Raw genomic sequence first — 15,487 nt, forward strand, 5'->3', positions numbered from 1 at the left:
TGAAGCAGTGCTGGAAAGAGTCCCACGAGGGAGGCAGCTGGAGTGTCAAGATGCTGTCGAGACCAAAGCCAGGGGAGTCCGAGGTGGACCTGCTGCGCTTCCAGAGTCAGTTTCTTGCAGCTGGTGCAACCCCAGCAGTACAACTGGTGAAGAAAGGAAGTAGGAGTGGTGGTGATGCTAACCCGGACCGGCCTCCACTGCAGGATCATCGGGATGTGGTGATGCTGGACAGTGAGTGGCTGTGGGTATGAGGTTGAAAAGGAGAGCAGTACAACTTCAGGGTCTCTCCCTCTTCCTGATGTGGCTGGATTCCCCATCATTATTTCAGAACTGTGTAACCTCTGTTGCTGCAGCCCCATTTTACATATGAAGAAACGGAGGCTCAAAGAGGTTAAATACCTTGCCCAAGGTGACACAGCTTGAGCCAGCACTGCACAGCAGCTGCCTTTCTTTCTTTGGCTTTCCCCTAGCCCTCAGTCTCTTCCTGGGAAGATATGAGTAACCTCACATCTGGGTTTTTTTCTTTCTCAGATCTCCCAGACTTGCCTCCAGCTTTGGTTCCTGCTCCCCCAAAGAGAGCCAGGCCCAGCCCCGGCCATCCCCTGCCTGAACATGAGGACCCTGAAGAGAGGCTGAACAGGCATGATAAGCACATCACTGCTGTCTTGACTAAGATTATTGTGCGTCTCACCCTGGTTGAGTGGGGCAAGGCATCCAAGGGCAGAAGGGATGTTGCATGTGGGTGGTGAGCCTTATTGAGCAGAGAGTGATTCAGAAAGATGGGACTTTATCCCCGTGCAGTCAGGTTGGGGGCTGGTTTAGAATCATTATGACTTAAGAAGCAAGATGGGTTCATGACTCCCTAGGGTGAGGTTCTAGTCATATAGAAATGAGGCTAGTAGGATAGGGTCCAGCCTGGGGAAATCTCTGTATCTTCACTGCTTTGTACTTTGTTGCTGCAGGAACGAGATACAAGTTCAATGGCTGTGAATCTGCCTGTGCCCTGTGGTGTTGCTTTCCCTCCTGTATTCCATCGCTCACAGGGGAGACAGGTAGGCAGCGGTGACCTCACATGGTGTTTAGGGGAGTACAGTCTTGTGAGCATCATAGTGCATATTCCCCAGGTAGATAATCTTAATAATGATAAGCAATTCCATTGTTAAAACAGCACCACACTAAGCACTTTATATGCATTACTTCATTTGATCCTTATAACAGCCATGTAATATAGGTATCATTATCTCTATTTTTCAGATAAGGAAACTGATAACTTTTGCAACACCACACATCTAATAGATAGAAAAGCCAGAAATCCAACCCAAGTCTGTCAGACTTCAAAACCTATGCTTCTATAGAGCCCTGCTTTCTCTGAGGACTAGGGTTGTGACCCTTGGAGATTAAGCAAGTCTCTTGTATCTCTCTTTGTTCCAGCGACCTTGGTATAAAGAGGTTGAGAAGAGAATGGGATAATGAGCATCAGTCACCTGGGTTTTCTTTTTGCCCCATAGGGGAAGCCAGCAACATCTGGTAAGAGAAGTATCTTTGCCCAGGAAATTGCAGCAAGGAGAGCAACTGAAGCCAAGGTCCCGCCAGTTGGAGAAGTTGCATCTACCTTGCACCCACCAGAGGGTGAGCAGGGTTTGAAGAGGTTTGGGCTAAGCCTTTTTGTAATACACATTTGTAGAGTCATCTTTGGATATACATCTTCCCTGCCTCAAATCTGAAGTGCATTTGAGCCATCTAAAGAGGAGTCATCCGATATCTCCACTTAGACTATTGAGTATGGGCAGCTTGGGTCCACATCGGGGTCTTAGGTGCAGGGAGAAGGCAGGTCATTACTTGACTGTAGGACAAAGGAAGGGGATAGAAGTGTCTGGTAGAGACTGTAAAATAAAGACGTAGGCCAAGATTCTTTTAATGATGCAAATTACTAGCAGAAGAGCTGGGGGCAGGCCCCTGGAGGCAGACGGCTGCCTAGACATCCAAGAGAAGAGTCAGAAAATGGGATGTTTCTGAGGGAAGCTTCTAAGTCCAAGGGGAAAAATGAGTAGAGAGGTCATCACCCCAACCCAGCCCCAGGATGCCCTGGAGTCTTGTGCCAAACCCAGGGGGGTCTCCACTCTGTGCCTGGGAAAACTCTGGGGCTTCCATCTGTCTCCAGAGCTAATGGGATTAGAGAAGAGGGACAGAAGGCCCAGTTGGGGTGAGGCAGTGAAACTGATCGTATCCTTCCAGGTGCTGCAACCTGTGAGGCACTCACACCTAGGGAGCAGGGCAGCCAGCTTCCATGGATCAGCCACAGCTTCCAGGGACCCCATCTGGTTACAGGGAAGGGGCTCAAGAGCCAGGAGGCTGAGCAGGAAGCCCAGACCATCCATGAAGAGAACATAGCGAGACTGCAAGCCATGGCTCCAGAGGAGATCCTGCAGGAACAGCAGCGGTTACTGGCTCAGCTTGGTATGGGTACCAGCCTTTCTTGCCAAGACCGGGCTAGGAAGGGACTGTCATTTATTGAGGAAGGTTCATGCCAGGCGGAGTACTTTAACGCATTTCATTTTGTCCTCAAACTGTTCCTGTGAGGTTGGTGGTACTAACCTCATTTATTTACGAAAAGATAAAAACAAAAACAAAAAAAACTGAGGCTCAAAACTAAGAAATTCTCCCTCAGGTCACACAGCCTGGTACCACATCCTGTTAATGAACACCAATGAGATATAAACCCAGTTCTACCTGGTCTCATGGGCTGTGTTCTTAACCATTATACCATGTATACTGTACTACTGTAGTGTAGTATACACTGTATTTTGGCTATACTCTAGTACAACTACAGGGTACTCTATTATGTGATGCTGTGCTATACTACACCTCCCTCCTAGTTTCTGTTCACCAAAACAATAGTGCCAAGTCAATCTGTTCCAAACTATGTATCTAGCACTTATATAGAGCATACCATATATTAGTTTTCTTTTCTTTTCTTTTTTTTTTGCTGCTCTGGGTCTTCATTGTTGCACACAGGCTTTCTCTAGTTGCAGCGAGTTGGGGCACCACTCTTTGTTGTGGTGCACAGGCTGCTTATTGCAGCGGCTTCTCTTGTTGCAGAGCATGGGCTCTAGGCGCACAGGCTTCAGTAGTTGTGGCACACGGGCTCAGTAGTTGTGGCTTGCGGGCTCTAGAGTGCAGGCTCAGTAGTTGTGGCTCATGGGCTTAGTTGCTCCGCGGCATGTGGGATCTTCCCAGACCAGGGCTTGAAACTGTGTCCCCTGCATTGGCAGGTAGATTTTTAACCACTGCGCCACCAGGGAAGTCCCCATATATTAGGTTTTTAGTGACTATTTGTGCATAAATAAATAAATAAAATAGTTGAAAGTGAGAAACTATTCCCCTAAATGCCTTCTTTTTGGCCCTCATCAACATTGATTCATTTATTCCACAGCCACTTACTTTGGGCCTCTGATCTGAAGCCAAGCACAGGGATGGGCAGACTGGCCTGGACCAGGGGACTGTGAAGAGTGGAGGGATAGGTGGGCAGGCAGGTCCCAGTGACAGATATGGGTCATCGAGGCTGCAGGAGAGCCCCAGGGGCTCAGGCCAGGGCTGGGAAGTGGCTTGTCTTGGCCTTGGCGCCCACAGACAGGCAGTATTAAGCAGGTGTATAGAGGCTGAGGAGGATCTGCCCCCACCCATTCTCCCCTCCACGCTCTTTTCTAGATCCCAGCTTGGTTGCCTTCTTGAGATCTCACAGCCGCACCTGTGAACAGGCAGAGGAGAAGGCCACGGGGGAGCAGAGGCCAGGAGGTCGCTCTGCTGAGGTCACTGGAGAGGAGCCCATCATGCCAACTTCTGCCAGTGAGCCCAGGCAGGAAGATAAGCTGGAGCCAGGAGCCCCAGGTTTGGAGGAGGGGGGCTTCTGGGGAACAAAAGTAGAGGAAAGTATTCCTTCTCCTAGTCCTGGCAGATGGGAAGAGAGAGAATCTTCTCTGTCCTTGAATGTCTAACGTTAATCTTCATTATTGGCTTGAAATCAGTCTTCATTTGCTGATGCATATATTCTTCCTGCACGTGCTTCCTGCTTTCCTGTCCTGTTACTGCTCCTTCTCCCCCTTCCCTGGTAAGAGACAGCACAATGTGATGGCTGAATGGCTCCCTCCCCCTCCAGACCATCTGCCCCCTGCCTTTGCAGTAGCTGCCCCAGCTGTGGTTCCATCCATCCCACAGTTCTTTCTGCCTCTGCTCTCAGTGTTGGGAGGATAATTGCAGGGTGGTGGGAGAGAAAGGGTCTGACGCAGGTCTTGTGAACATGCCAGAGCTGAAACAGAGAGGCCAGTGGGAGCACTCATCTTCCAGGAACTGGATGATTTTATTAGTGATTAACAAAAGAAGAATTGAATTAGGAGAGCCAGGAACCTCCTGCCCCTGGATGAACTCTAGGCCAGTTGAGCAGGTTGGATGGGGGTGGGGGGCGGTGAGGAAGGAGGAGGATATTGCAGGTGTGTGTTTCTGTATCTTGCTCTGCTGAAGTATAGCTGCCCCCTCCTCATTGTCTCCACTCCCCTGCTCCTTTAGAAGGTCGGTACTAGAGAGTGGAGAACTGTGGTTTCCCTGCTGTATGTGGTCCTGCCTTCCTCCTCTGTTTCCTCTCTCTTCTCTTCCTTATCTCCTCCGCTTCGTCTTTCCTCTCCCAACAAATCTTTGGGGTCAGAAAGGGGCTAGAGCCCAGGACGGGGTGTGTTCTGCCATAACAGGCATTCCAGCCCCTGGGCCGTGCCATTAGTCATAGCTGAAGGCAGAGGCTGCCAGACCCTTGGACAGAGGTGGATGTGGCAGCTTCTGGATGATGGCTGGGACCCCAGTGGATCAGTGAGCTTAGCCCCTTAGGGAATACTACTCTGCTTCCATCTCCCCAGCTCTGGCACTGCCCGTGACTCCCCAGAAAGAATGGCTGCACATGGACACCGTTGAGCTGGAGAAGCTCCATTGGACCCGAGACCTGCCTCCACTCCGACGGCAGCAGACTCAGGAGGTGAGGAGGGCCAGCTGGCCTACAAGGGCAAGGTGGGGTGGCAGTGAGTGGGGCTGCTGTCTTGCACCCAGAACTTAGGCTTTTCTCTCCCCCCAAGCTGGAGAAACATCTCTCCTAGTGCTCACCCCCCTCTTCCTGCCTGGCCTCTAAGTCCAGAGGAGCCCCACTTCTGGTCAGAGGTAGAGTCAAGCCCTGCGTCTTTAGAGGCCTGGGATTACAGGTGAGGAATGGGTGTGGGGAAGTTGCTGGTGCCCCCAGCCCATAGTTCTCTTTCTGTACCCATTAGAGGATGCAGGCCCGATTCAGTCTTCAGGGAGAGCTGCTGGCCCCCAGCGTGGACCTTCCCACCCATCTGGGCCTACACCACCATGGAGAGGAGGCGGAGGTGAGGCGTGGGGTCCAGGGAGTACTGGGCAGCTCTCAGCAAGTGCTTTTAACAACCATGTGGAGAAGGACTGCTGCTCAGCTGCCCTGGCCCTTCTGCGCACCCTATTCCAGTTCACGGCCTTGCTGTCTTTTCAGTTTTTTTTTTTTAATATTTATTTATTAGTTTATTTGTTTGGCTGCACCGGGTCTTCCTTGTGGCATGCGGGATCTTCATTGCCGTATGGGAGATCTAGTTCCCTGACCAGGGATCGAACCCGGGCCCCCTGCATTGGGAGCACAGAGTCTTAACCATTGGACCACCAGGGAAGTCCCTGTCCTTTCAGTTCTTAGGCTTGAAATCTTTCTCCTTGTTCCCTCACATTCCAGTCAGTCACCAGAACTTGCCAATTCTGTTTGTCACCTCCCTACAGTGCTTCCTCGATCAGAGCCTTGATCCCTCTGGTCTGTTCAGTCGCCATGTTCCACTCACTCCGTCTTGCCGTTCGCTCGCTCCCCAACGGGTCTGCCGTAGTGATTTCCCCTGGCCCAGCTCAGGCTGTCCCTTGCCTCAGAAAGTTTCCTCGCTCAGGGAATTCTCCCAGAATAAGGTCTTGGCTCCTCAGCACGACAGAACAGCCTTCCACCATCTGTCCCTGCTGACCCCACAGCTCTGCATCCCTCACTTCTGCTGCACATTCTGTTGCCTCCTCCCCACGTACCCGCTGTGCTCAAGGACCTCCAGGGCTCAGTTCCTGAAGCCCACTCCAGGGAACGCCTTTCCCCTCTGCTCCATGCCGGGCCATCAGAGCTCTACCCACCCACTGAGACCACATCACTTTTCCAGGTGCCCCTTCTCTCTCTCTCCTGTTCTCTGGTTGCAAATTAAACACCGATTACTACATTCCTCCCAAACTGCCTTATGCTGTGGTTACTTGTGCGCCAATCTTATTTTCTTTACCACTTTGAGGCTCCACAGAGAGCAGAGGCAAGAGACGTCACTTACTTTTCTTTGTCTTCACCTTGGCACCTGACTCAGTGCATGGCAGATAGGGGTTGCCACGTATTTGTTGGTGGGTGCTGCCCTGTGTCTTGGCTCCTTCTGACTTCTTGTCCCTGTTCCAGAGAGCAGGGTACTCCCTTCAGGAGCTGTTCCACCTGACGCGCAGCCAGGTGTCCCAGCAGAGAGCACTAGCGCTGCATGTGTTGGCCCAGGTCATCGGCAGGGTGAGTGGACTGTTGGCCTCGTCCTGCCCGCCCCCCTCCCCTTAGACTTTCCCACCTCCTGCCTGTTTCACTCTGACTCACTGGCCCATACACCAGCTGTCTGTGGGTCACACTGAGAACAGGACAAACCCAGGGTCCTAGCTGGACAAGTGAAGGGTTTAGGACAGAGACTGTAACTTCAGCGTATTCAGCAAGGTTTTATCCTCCTGCCCTCAAGGCCCAGGCTGGCGAGTTTGGGGACCGGCTAGTGGGCAGTGTCTTACGCCTCCTTTTGGATGCTGGTTTCCTCTTCCTGCTGCGCTTCTCTCTGGATGACAGAGTGGATGGGGTCATCGCAGCTGCTGTCCGGGCTCTTCGGGCTCTGCTGGTGGCTCCTGGAGATGAGGTACAATAGGCATAGGAATGAAGCTTCAAGGCATTAGGGTCCCTACGCCTCCTGCTGGGCCTGCCCTCGTTGATGAGGCTTTGCCAGGCAGAGCACAGAATGGGGTGGCTATGTCACCACCTTCTAAAGGCCCCAAAGCCTAGGAGCCTTGCCTCTCTGTCCTTTGTGCATGGCTTTTGCCCTCTATTTCTGGACCCACTTTCTGGCCTGATGCCTTCTTCCTCTTCCCACCTTCACACTCTTTTTTCTGGCAGGAGCTCCTCGATAGCACCTTCTCTTGGTACCATGGAGCTTTGGTGTTCCCTCTGATGCCCAGCCAGGAGGACAAGGAGGACGAGGATGAGGATGAAGAGCCCCCAGCAGAAAAGGCAAAAAGGAAGAGTCCGGAGGAAGGAAACCGGCCTCCATCTGACCTGGCCCGACATGACGTCATCAAGGTAAAAGTGCTGGGGCAGCTGCACTGGTCCCATGACCTCTGGGGCCAGCACATGTTGGGCAGGAGGGGTCAGCAAGGCCTGGGGCCCAGTTGCATTTGGTAGTAGGTTTGTGTCTCTGATCCTCAGGGGCTCCTGGCCACCAACCTGCTGCCTCGGCTACGCTACTTGCTGGAGGTGACCTGTCCAGGACCTTCTGCGGTCCTTGACATCCTGGCTGTGCTCATCCGCCTGGCCCGGCATTCCCTGGAGTCAGCCACAAGGGTGAGAAAGAGAAGGAGGTAGGGATTGGGCAAAGAGCCTAGCTAGGCCTGGTCTTGACCCTCAGCCTCCTTACCTCCCTTTTCGTCCTGGCCTGCACAGGTCCTGGAGTGCCCTCGTCTGATAGAGACTGTGATTCAAGAGTTCCTGCCCACCAGCTGGTCCCCTATGGGGGTGAGGCCTGCCCTCAGTCTACACAGAGCGCCCTGTGCTCCTGCCATGAAACTTCTTCGTGTCCTGGCCTCGGCTGGTAGGAATATTGCTGCCCGGCTGGTAAGCAGAACACAGGGCAAGGGATGGCGGCTTGAGACAGGGCTGGGTTGGGGGCTAAGCATAGCCCCTGCACTCTGGGTTGCCCAGTCATGCCATCTTTCGCTTCGTATCTGTTCCACTTGCCTAGAAATGGAACAGAAACCCCAGGCAGGAACCTAGTTACCTGGAGCCTAGTGTATCCTGTAGGCCTGCTCTGCTCTCATTATGGGAAGGGAAGGTTCCCTGTTCCCTGGACCCAGGCCAGAAGGGCCACATACAAATAGGCATAGCCAAGGTGCCCAGCAAGTGCTTGCTAAAAACAAGGATGGAAGGAGAGAGGAAGGGAGGGATGGATGAGATAGTTTCACCCTAGCCCAGAACCATGACCCTCTGGCACCAGAGGGGCCTCAACAGGGATGAGTTGAGCCATTCTCTGTAGTGAGAGAACCTGAGGCCTGGAACTTCGGGCTCCCAGCCGATCCTGATCCCCAGACTCTCTGCCCAACCCCAGCTGAGTGGCTTTGATCTCCGGAGTCGCCTGTGCCGCTTTATAGCTGAGGCTCCCCAGGATCTGGCCTTGCCCCCAGAGGAAGCCGAGACCCTGAGCACTGAGGCCTTCCGTCTGTGGGCCGTGGCAGCCTCCTACGGCCAGGGCGGTGACCTTTACAGGTGAGGAGAGACAAGGGTAGGCTCCCTCACAGACAGACCCCTCCAGCTCTGCACTCTGGCCTTGATCAAGGTTCAAGCTCGGAGGGAGGCTGAGTATGAGAAAGAGGTGATTCTGGGAGAAAGGAAGAAAATTTGGGAGTCAGGACTAGCCGGGGGGAGAGTGGGACAAAGCTGGGTTAACCACATTCTGTGCACCCCAGCTTGGTATCTTGGTGAAATAAGATTTAAATTCCCTCTTGTGGTGGAAGCCTTGAGGGGCTACCTCCTTCCCTTCAGCCCCCAACCTTCCTTCTTGAAACCTTCCCAGAGTCCCCAGCCCTGGGCCTCCCTCCTGCTCCTCCTCAGCCAGACTGCAGATGCCCAGGGCCGGGCCTTGCTTTGTGTCTTCTGTTTCCATCTTCCTTCTCACACTGAAGGGCGGTCCTTCTCCCCACTTACCAGGGAGCTGTACCCTGTGCTGATTCGAGCCCTGCAGGCTGTGCCGAAGGAGCTCAGCAGCCCCTCCCCTCAGCCCCTGGCTCTGCAGAGGGCAGCCTCACTGCTCACCGTCCTCACCCAGCTGACCCTAGCAGCTGGTAGCACCACCCCTGAGCCCAGAAGGTAGGCTCTAGCCCTGAGCCGCTGGCAGTGACATCCTGTCGGGAGCTCTGGGACCGGTGGGAGTGCTCCTCCACAGGGAGAGGGCGGCCAGAGCTTAGAGGGGAGTCCAGGCAGCCAGATCCTCACTGTGGCCCCTTGTGGCTCTCCTGTAGTGACTCTGCTGAGGCCAGTCTGTCGTCCACTCCTTCCTCAATCACTTGGACGCAGGTGTCTGGGCTCCAGCCTCTCGTGGAGCCTTGTCTAAGACAGACCTTGAAGTTGCTGCCCACACCTGAGATGTGGAGTGCCCTTGGCCCAGTGCCCACTGCCTGCCTGCTCTTCCTGGACGCTTACTACCAGGCCTGGAGCCAGCAGGTGAGTGTTGCCTGCCTGCCTTCCACGCTGCCCTGGGTGCCCTGCCTTCATCTTAGCATTCCACCCTCGTTCTCCTTCTGTCTCCACCTCTCCGTACCTGCCTCCCCATTTCCACCTTTTTCCTCCTACCTTTCTTCCTCTTTCCACCTCCATGTCCAGTGGAGCTTCCAAGGAGTTGTGTTGGTAGGGACCATAGAACCCCAAACAGCAGCTTGGCCTCCCTGGAGCCTTTATGCTCTCTCAAGACCCTAGACAGTGGGTGCCAGAGCAACCCCAGGGTCTCCTCTGCCTCTAGAAGGGGCAGAAGGCAGAAGCCTCTAAACACTGACTCTTGGCCACTCGGAATCATGGGCTTGGCCTGGGTACACGGGGTCCAGGAGAATGGGGTTCCTGGGCCATCAGCTCAGTGAGTGTCTTGGTGTTCCAGCCAGGCTTGTGCCCAGGGGATTGGCTTCAGGACACAGAGCGCCTGTCGGAGGAGCTGCTGCTGCCCCTGCTGAGCCAGCCCACTCTGGGCAGACTGTGGGATTCGCTGGGGTGTGTACTGTGTGCGGTTGTGGAGCCGGGGGTGGGGCGGGGAGGCGGCAGTTTCACTCCTTGTGGGGTTCCTACACCTGGCTCCCTGGTCCATCCCAGGTGGAACCCCCCAGCCTGAGGGAAACCTGAATCCCTAGCAGGCAGCGACTGGGGGCTCCAGGGAACGTGGGCACTGTCCGCACGGCCACGTTTCCGCTAGCCTTGGTCACAGACCAAGCAGCTGTTTCCAGCTCGGCACATATCGGGCCAGAGCCCCCCTCAGGTCTCCATTCTGCTTCCAGGTGCTGCTCCCCTCTCTGCAACCCACAGTCCTGTGCTCCGGGCCCTGAAGCTCTCCCCAGCCTCGTGTCACTGGGCTGTGCAGGAGGCCACCCTCCTCTTAGTCTGGCTGGCTCAGCCTCCCCCTTCCCATTCCTCACGGCCCTCCTCTCTCTTTTCAACACCCTGGGCTGGATCCACAAGGGGCTGTGTGGCCAGGTGAGGGCTGGGCGCCTGGTTAGGGGGGCAGGGGACCAAGATGGCAGGAGTCAGAAAGGGGAAGGGCGCCCCTTGGGGGAGAGAGGCCTCTTCTGCCAGCACCCATTTCTCTGAGTTTAGCTGGGGAAGGGGCAACTGGGGAGCCCTAGACGACATCAGAGTCCCCTTGTGAATCGGAAGCTCCCTTTTCCTCAGCTGGCTGCCGTATTGGCTGCCCCAGGGCTGCAGAGCTACTTCCTCCAGTGTGTGGCTCCTGTGGCTGCTCCACACCTCACACCCTTCTCCGCGTGGGCCCTGCGCCATGAGTACCACCTGCAGCACCTGGCACTCGCCCTGGCCCAGAGAGCGGTGGGTGCCCCCAACCCCCATCCCTCTGTCCACTCCCCCTCCCATTATCCCCATCCTGCTTCTCTGGAGCTTGTGCTGCTTCTGGCAAGCCATGCAGTTCTACTTGCCTGCAGACATGCCCAGGCCCTGTGCCCATCAGCATATATTCTCTTCCTCACTTCTCTTTGCTTTGTCCCCCCTCACCACCTCTGCCTACTCCTCCCCCTTCCCCCCCTTTTCTGTCCACAGGCAACACTCCAGCCAGTGTCAGCCACCAGTGCTGCCCTCTATCACGGCACGGCCTTGGCCCTGCTGAGCCGGCTGCTGCCCGGAAGCGAGCACCTCGCCCATGAGCTACTGCTGAGCTGTGTGTTCCGGCTGGAGTTCCTCCCGTAAGTCCAGGGTTGGTGGCATCAACTGAGCCCTTTGAGAGGCTGCTGTGGTGGTTGACAGAGCAGCCCTGAATTTGGGGCCAGGAGACCTGGGTTACTTTCTCTTTCTTCCATGGATTACGCTTAACCTGTCTGAGTTTCCATTTCCTCATTAGTAAAGTGAGGATGAGGATAATATGCTAGAGTATTATTATGAGACTTCTGTGACTGTATGGCTGAAAAATGGTTATAAACTAGCTGTACGCTTATAATAGCTAAGCGTTACCCAGTGCTTACTCCTTGTCCGGTACTCCCTTAACCGTTTGTCTCTATTTTAACTGTTTCACCTGTACCATGAGATGTGTATTATTATCATTATTATCCCCACTTTACTCTGAGGAAACTGAGGCACAGAGAAGTTCTGTAAACTTGCACCTAGGTAACTGGCTCTAGTGCTCACCCTCTTAACTGCTATACACACTACATGGAAGGTCATTAGGGGAACAGGGAGGAGCGGGATTGGACCTAGGAGCCTCTGGGAAACCCTGGAGAGCTGGCATGGCCTTGTGGGTTCTAGCCCTCATTTTTGGCTTTTGGGTTCTGTTACAGGGAAAGAGCATCAGGGGGTCCAGAGGCAGCCGTCTTCTCTGACCGGCTGTCCTTAGGGAGCGGCGGGGACCTTGGGTGTGGGCAAGGGACTCTACTGGCTCAGGCCTGCCAGGACCTCCCCAGCATCCGCAGCTGCTACCTGACCCACTGCTCACTGGCCCGAGCCAGCCTGCTAGCCTCTCAGGCCTTGCACCGAGGGGAGCTCCAGCGAGTCCCAGCCCTGCTGCTCCCTGTGGCTAAGGAGCCTCTGCTGCCCACTGACTGGCCTTTCCTGCCATTGATTCAACTCTACCACCGGGCCTCAGACAGCCCCTCGGGGCTCCCTCCTGCTGACACTGTGGGCACAGCCATGCGGGCCCTGCAGTGGGTGCTAGTCCTGGAGAGCTGGCGCCCCCAGGCCCTCCAGGCTGTGCCTCCTGCTGCCCGCCTGGCACGGCTCATGTGTGTGTTCTTGGTGGACAGTGAATTGTTCCGGGAGACCCCAATACAACATCTGGTGGCAGCCCTCCTGGCCCGGCTCTGCCAGCCTGAAGTCCTACCAAACCTCAACCTGGATTGCCCACTTCCTGGCCTGACGTCTTTCCCGGACCTCTATGCCAACTTCCTGGAGCATTTTGAGGCTGTGTCTTTTGGGGACCACCTCTTTGGGGCCCTGGTTCTCCTTCCCCTGCAGCGTCGGTTCAGCGTCACCTTGCGCCTTGCCCTCTTTGGGGAGCACGTGGGAGCCTTGCGAGCTCTGGGCCTGCCTCTGACCCAGGTACTTTCTCAGCCCAGCAGGGCCCACCATGGGCATCCTGTCCTGGGCCTTGGAGGCAGTCCTGAGCCGTGGGGAGCCTTGCGAGCTCTGGGCCTGCCTCTGACCCAGGTACTTTCTCAGCCCAGCAGGGCCCACCATGGGCATCCTGTCCTGGGCCTTGGAGGCAGTCCTGAGCCGGGGGGAGCCTTGGTGGGCCTCAGGTTCCTTATCTTACCTCTTGGAGGCTTTGAGGAGATTAAGAGAATACATGAAAAGGGTTTACTGTGGTGTCTGGCATACAGTAGGTGTTCGTTATTATTAAAAAGCCACGGCTCCTTGCTCATGAGGTGCTGCGGTCTAGATAAGAGATGTACTAAAACCAACATAGTTCTCAGGTATTCAGATTCTAGGTGTTAAGTCAGGATTCAGAGAAGGGAAAGATCAAAGTGGGCTTCCCACAAGGAGAAGCCTTTGTGGAAGAAGTGGGGATTGATCTGGGCATGGGAAATTGGGTAGAATTTGGATTGTTAAGGAGAAAGATAGACTGTACCTAGTGGAACAGCATAAGCAAAAGCTCAGAGGCAGGAAGGAATATGACAGGATGGGAAGAGGAAGGAGTCTATGACAGATATCAGCTTGGGAACTTGTTGGAAACAAAGCTAATAAAGTCTTAGAGGGCCTCAGATATCAGGCTAAGGAGTTAAACTTGTAAGCTGTAAAGAGTTACTAATTTTTTTAAGATTTGTTTTTTTATTTTCATTATAACTTATTTTGGTAAGCTTGAAATACAAACATTTTAATATACGTATGTAAGAAATAAATGTATATTTTATATAAAAAACTAAAAAGAAAATATAAAATAGTTTTAAGAATTAAAAAGAACATTACAGGGAATTCCCTGGGGGTCTAGAGGTTAGGACTCCACGCTCTCACTGCCAAGGGCCCGGGTTCAATCCCTGGTCAGGGAACTAAGATCCCACATGCTGTGTGGTGTGGCCAGAAAAAGAATAGATGAAGGGAAAAAAAGAACTTTACAGTTATCCATAATCTCACTGCCCAGTAGTAATTATTTTGATTTACCTTTTTTCAGTCTTTTTTTTTTTTGGCTGCACCTCACAGCATGTGGGATCTTAGTTCCCTGACCAGAGATCAAACCCGTGCCCACTGCATTGGGAGCGCGAGTCCTAACCACTGGATCGACAGGGAAGTCCCTGTGCATATATATTTTTATAAAATTAGGATCACTGCATAATGTTTTCTTCATTGAATGTTAGGTAGTAAGCATTTCTCACATCACTAAATAATCAAAGAAATCAGCGTTTTTATTATTATTTCATAATCCATCGTGCAAGTGCGTCCCAGTTTATTTTATCAGAACCCCTTAGTGGGCGTGAAAGTTGTTTCTGATTTTTTGCTATTTTAAGTAACACTGTGATAAACACGATTGGACATAACTCATAATCATTTCTGCGTGGAATTAAGAATAATTTTTTTAGAAACAATTACTATTCCAAAGAACATTAACTTTTGAAAGGTTTGGTAATAGAATTGAGCAGCTGAACATGACATTTTGAAAGTTTTAAGTAGATTAAGCAAGTAGTAGTAGCAGTAGAAATTCACAGCTGCTTCTCAGTTTCCCAGTTTCTGCTGCTTTTGAGCTCTTCAGTCTTTAACCTTCATCCTTGTGATAGAGAGGGACGGATGTCTGTCTAGGACCGGATCTCTGCCCTCGTGATTTGTTTCATGTGACCATCAACCATCCACCCTGTTGTCCAGTGATACACATTCCACCCTGACCCTCAGCTTGTCTCATTTCCCGTCACAGTTGCCTGTGTCCCTGGAGAGCTACACAGCGCCTCCTGAAGACAACCTGGCCCTCCTTCAGCTCTACTTCCGGGCTCTGGTTACTGGTGCGCTCCAATCATGCTGGTGCCCTGTGCTCTATGCTGTGGCCGTGGCTCATGTCAACAGCTTCATCTTCTCCCAGGACCCAAAGAGCTCGGTAAGTTACGTCCCCATCTCCAGAGGGAGGGAAGGAACCTGCAGTTGAACTGAGCCAGCTGGGGAGGAGGTGAGGTCCAGGCCAGGCGAGTGATAGGCCCGTGGCCCGGTGCCACCTCTCCCTCTTCTGCCTCTAGGATGAGGTAAAGGCTGCCCGCAGGAGCATGTTGCAGAAAACTTGGCTGCTGGCAGATGAGGTAGGGCGGGGCACATCTTGGAGGGTGGGAGAATGGAGGGTCTTGGGGAACAGAGATCTCAACAGGATCTCACTACCCACTTCATAAAGTTTCTTCCTTCTCTGCAGGGTCTTCGGCAGCACCTTCTCCACTATAAGCTTCCTAATTCTGCCCTTCCAGAGGGTTTTGAGCTGTATCCCCAGTTGCCCCCTCTGCGTCAGCAGTACCTCCAGAAACTGATCTCAGAGGTGCTCCAAAATGGGGTTTCAGAGACCTAGTATAGCTGCTGCAGAGGAAGAGATGGATACATTCTCCTGGGGTTCGCCAACAGATGCCTGGCCAGAGAGAAGGGCTTTGTGTCCTAAGAGTGTGCAGGAAACAATAGAGCAGAAGGCTTGCCTTCCTAGGAGCAAGCTCTTTGAGCTTTTTTGGAGATTGGTGAGCCTACCCTTATGTCCTGATATCTGGAGCTCAGGATCTGGGGCTTCTGAGGGTTTGTGCTGGGAGTGAGGGGTGACTTAGCTATATACCCCTTCTTGGGGACAAGACATACTAACTACACCTCTTCCTCTCCCCACCTCAGGCCAGGGTATATGAATACTGGAGCTGAGCATTGAAATAAAGAATTTTTTTATCTTCTGGGAATTTGATTTGGACTGATTTCAGATGTACTAGTTCAGGATTGGTA

General features: G+C 53.3%; 1 protein-coding gene and 1 non-coding gene across 2 annotated transcripts; one reads left to right on the plus strand and one right to left on the minus strand.

Moving 5' to 3' along the window:
- The first annotated feature begins 6 nt into the window (after positions 1-6).
- RPAP1 (RNA polymerase II associated protein 1) lies at positions 7-15,441 on the plus strand. The gene is made up of 24 exons (XM_007460151.1): positions 7-231; positions 532-680; positions 963-1,052; positions 1,509-1,629; positions 2,236-2,457; positions 3,709-3,888; positions 4,905-5,020; positions 5,307-5,405; positions 6,509-6,610; positions 6,828-6,995; positions 7,250-7,432; positions 7,559-7,693; positions 7,793-7,963; positions 8,454-8,611; positions 9,053-9,211; positions 9,364-9,565; positions 9,993-10,102; positions 10,384-10,579; positions 10,775-10,927; positions 11,156-11,298; positions 11,887-12,643; positions 14,448-14,624; positions 14,761-14,820; positions 14,928-15,441. The coding sequence occupies exons 1-24, from the start codon at positions 51-53 to the stop codon at positions 15,075-15,077; spliced, it is 4,182 nt and encodes a 1,393-aa protein (XP_007460213.1). The 5' UTR covers positions 7-50; the 3' UTR covers positions 15,078-15,441.
- Positions 5,641-5,713, minus strand: TRNAG-CCC (transfer RNA glycine (anticodon CCC)). The gene has a single exon. It is a non-coding gene; the product is annotated as a tRNA-Gly (tRNA).
- Positions 15,442-15,487: the final 46 nt, after the last annotated feature.

The sequence above is a fragment of the Lipotes vexillifer genome, unplaced genomic scaffold (assembly GCF_000442215.2).
Source record: "Lipotes vexillifer unplaced genomic scaffold, Lipotes_vexillifer_v1.1 scaffold408, whole genome shotgun sequence".
NCBI classification, from domain to species: Eukaryota; Metazoa; Chordata; class Mammalia; order Artiodactyla; family Lipotidae; genus Lipotes; species Lipotes vexillifer.

What these genes read in the sequence shown, in the direction of transcription:
- RPAP1 (XM_007460151.1), top strand. Translation starts at nt 51, where the DNA reads ATGCTGTCGAGACCAAAGCCAGGGGAGTCCGAGGTGGACCTGCTGCGC. An exon ending in TGGTGGCTCCTGGAGATGAG is followed by an intron (nt 6,996 to 7,249) that starts GTACAATAGGCA and finishes TTTTTCTGGCAG; the next exon opens with GAGCTCCTCGATAGCACCTT. An exon ending in ACAAGGGGCTGTGTGGCCAG is followed by an intron (nt 10,580 to 10,774) that starts GTGAGGGCTGGG and finishes CCTTTTCCTCAG; the next exon opens with CTGGCTGCCGTATTGGCTGC.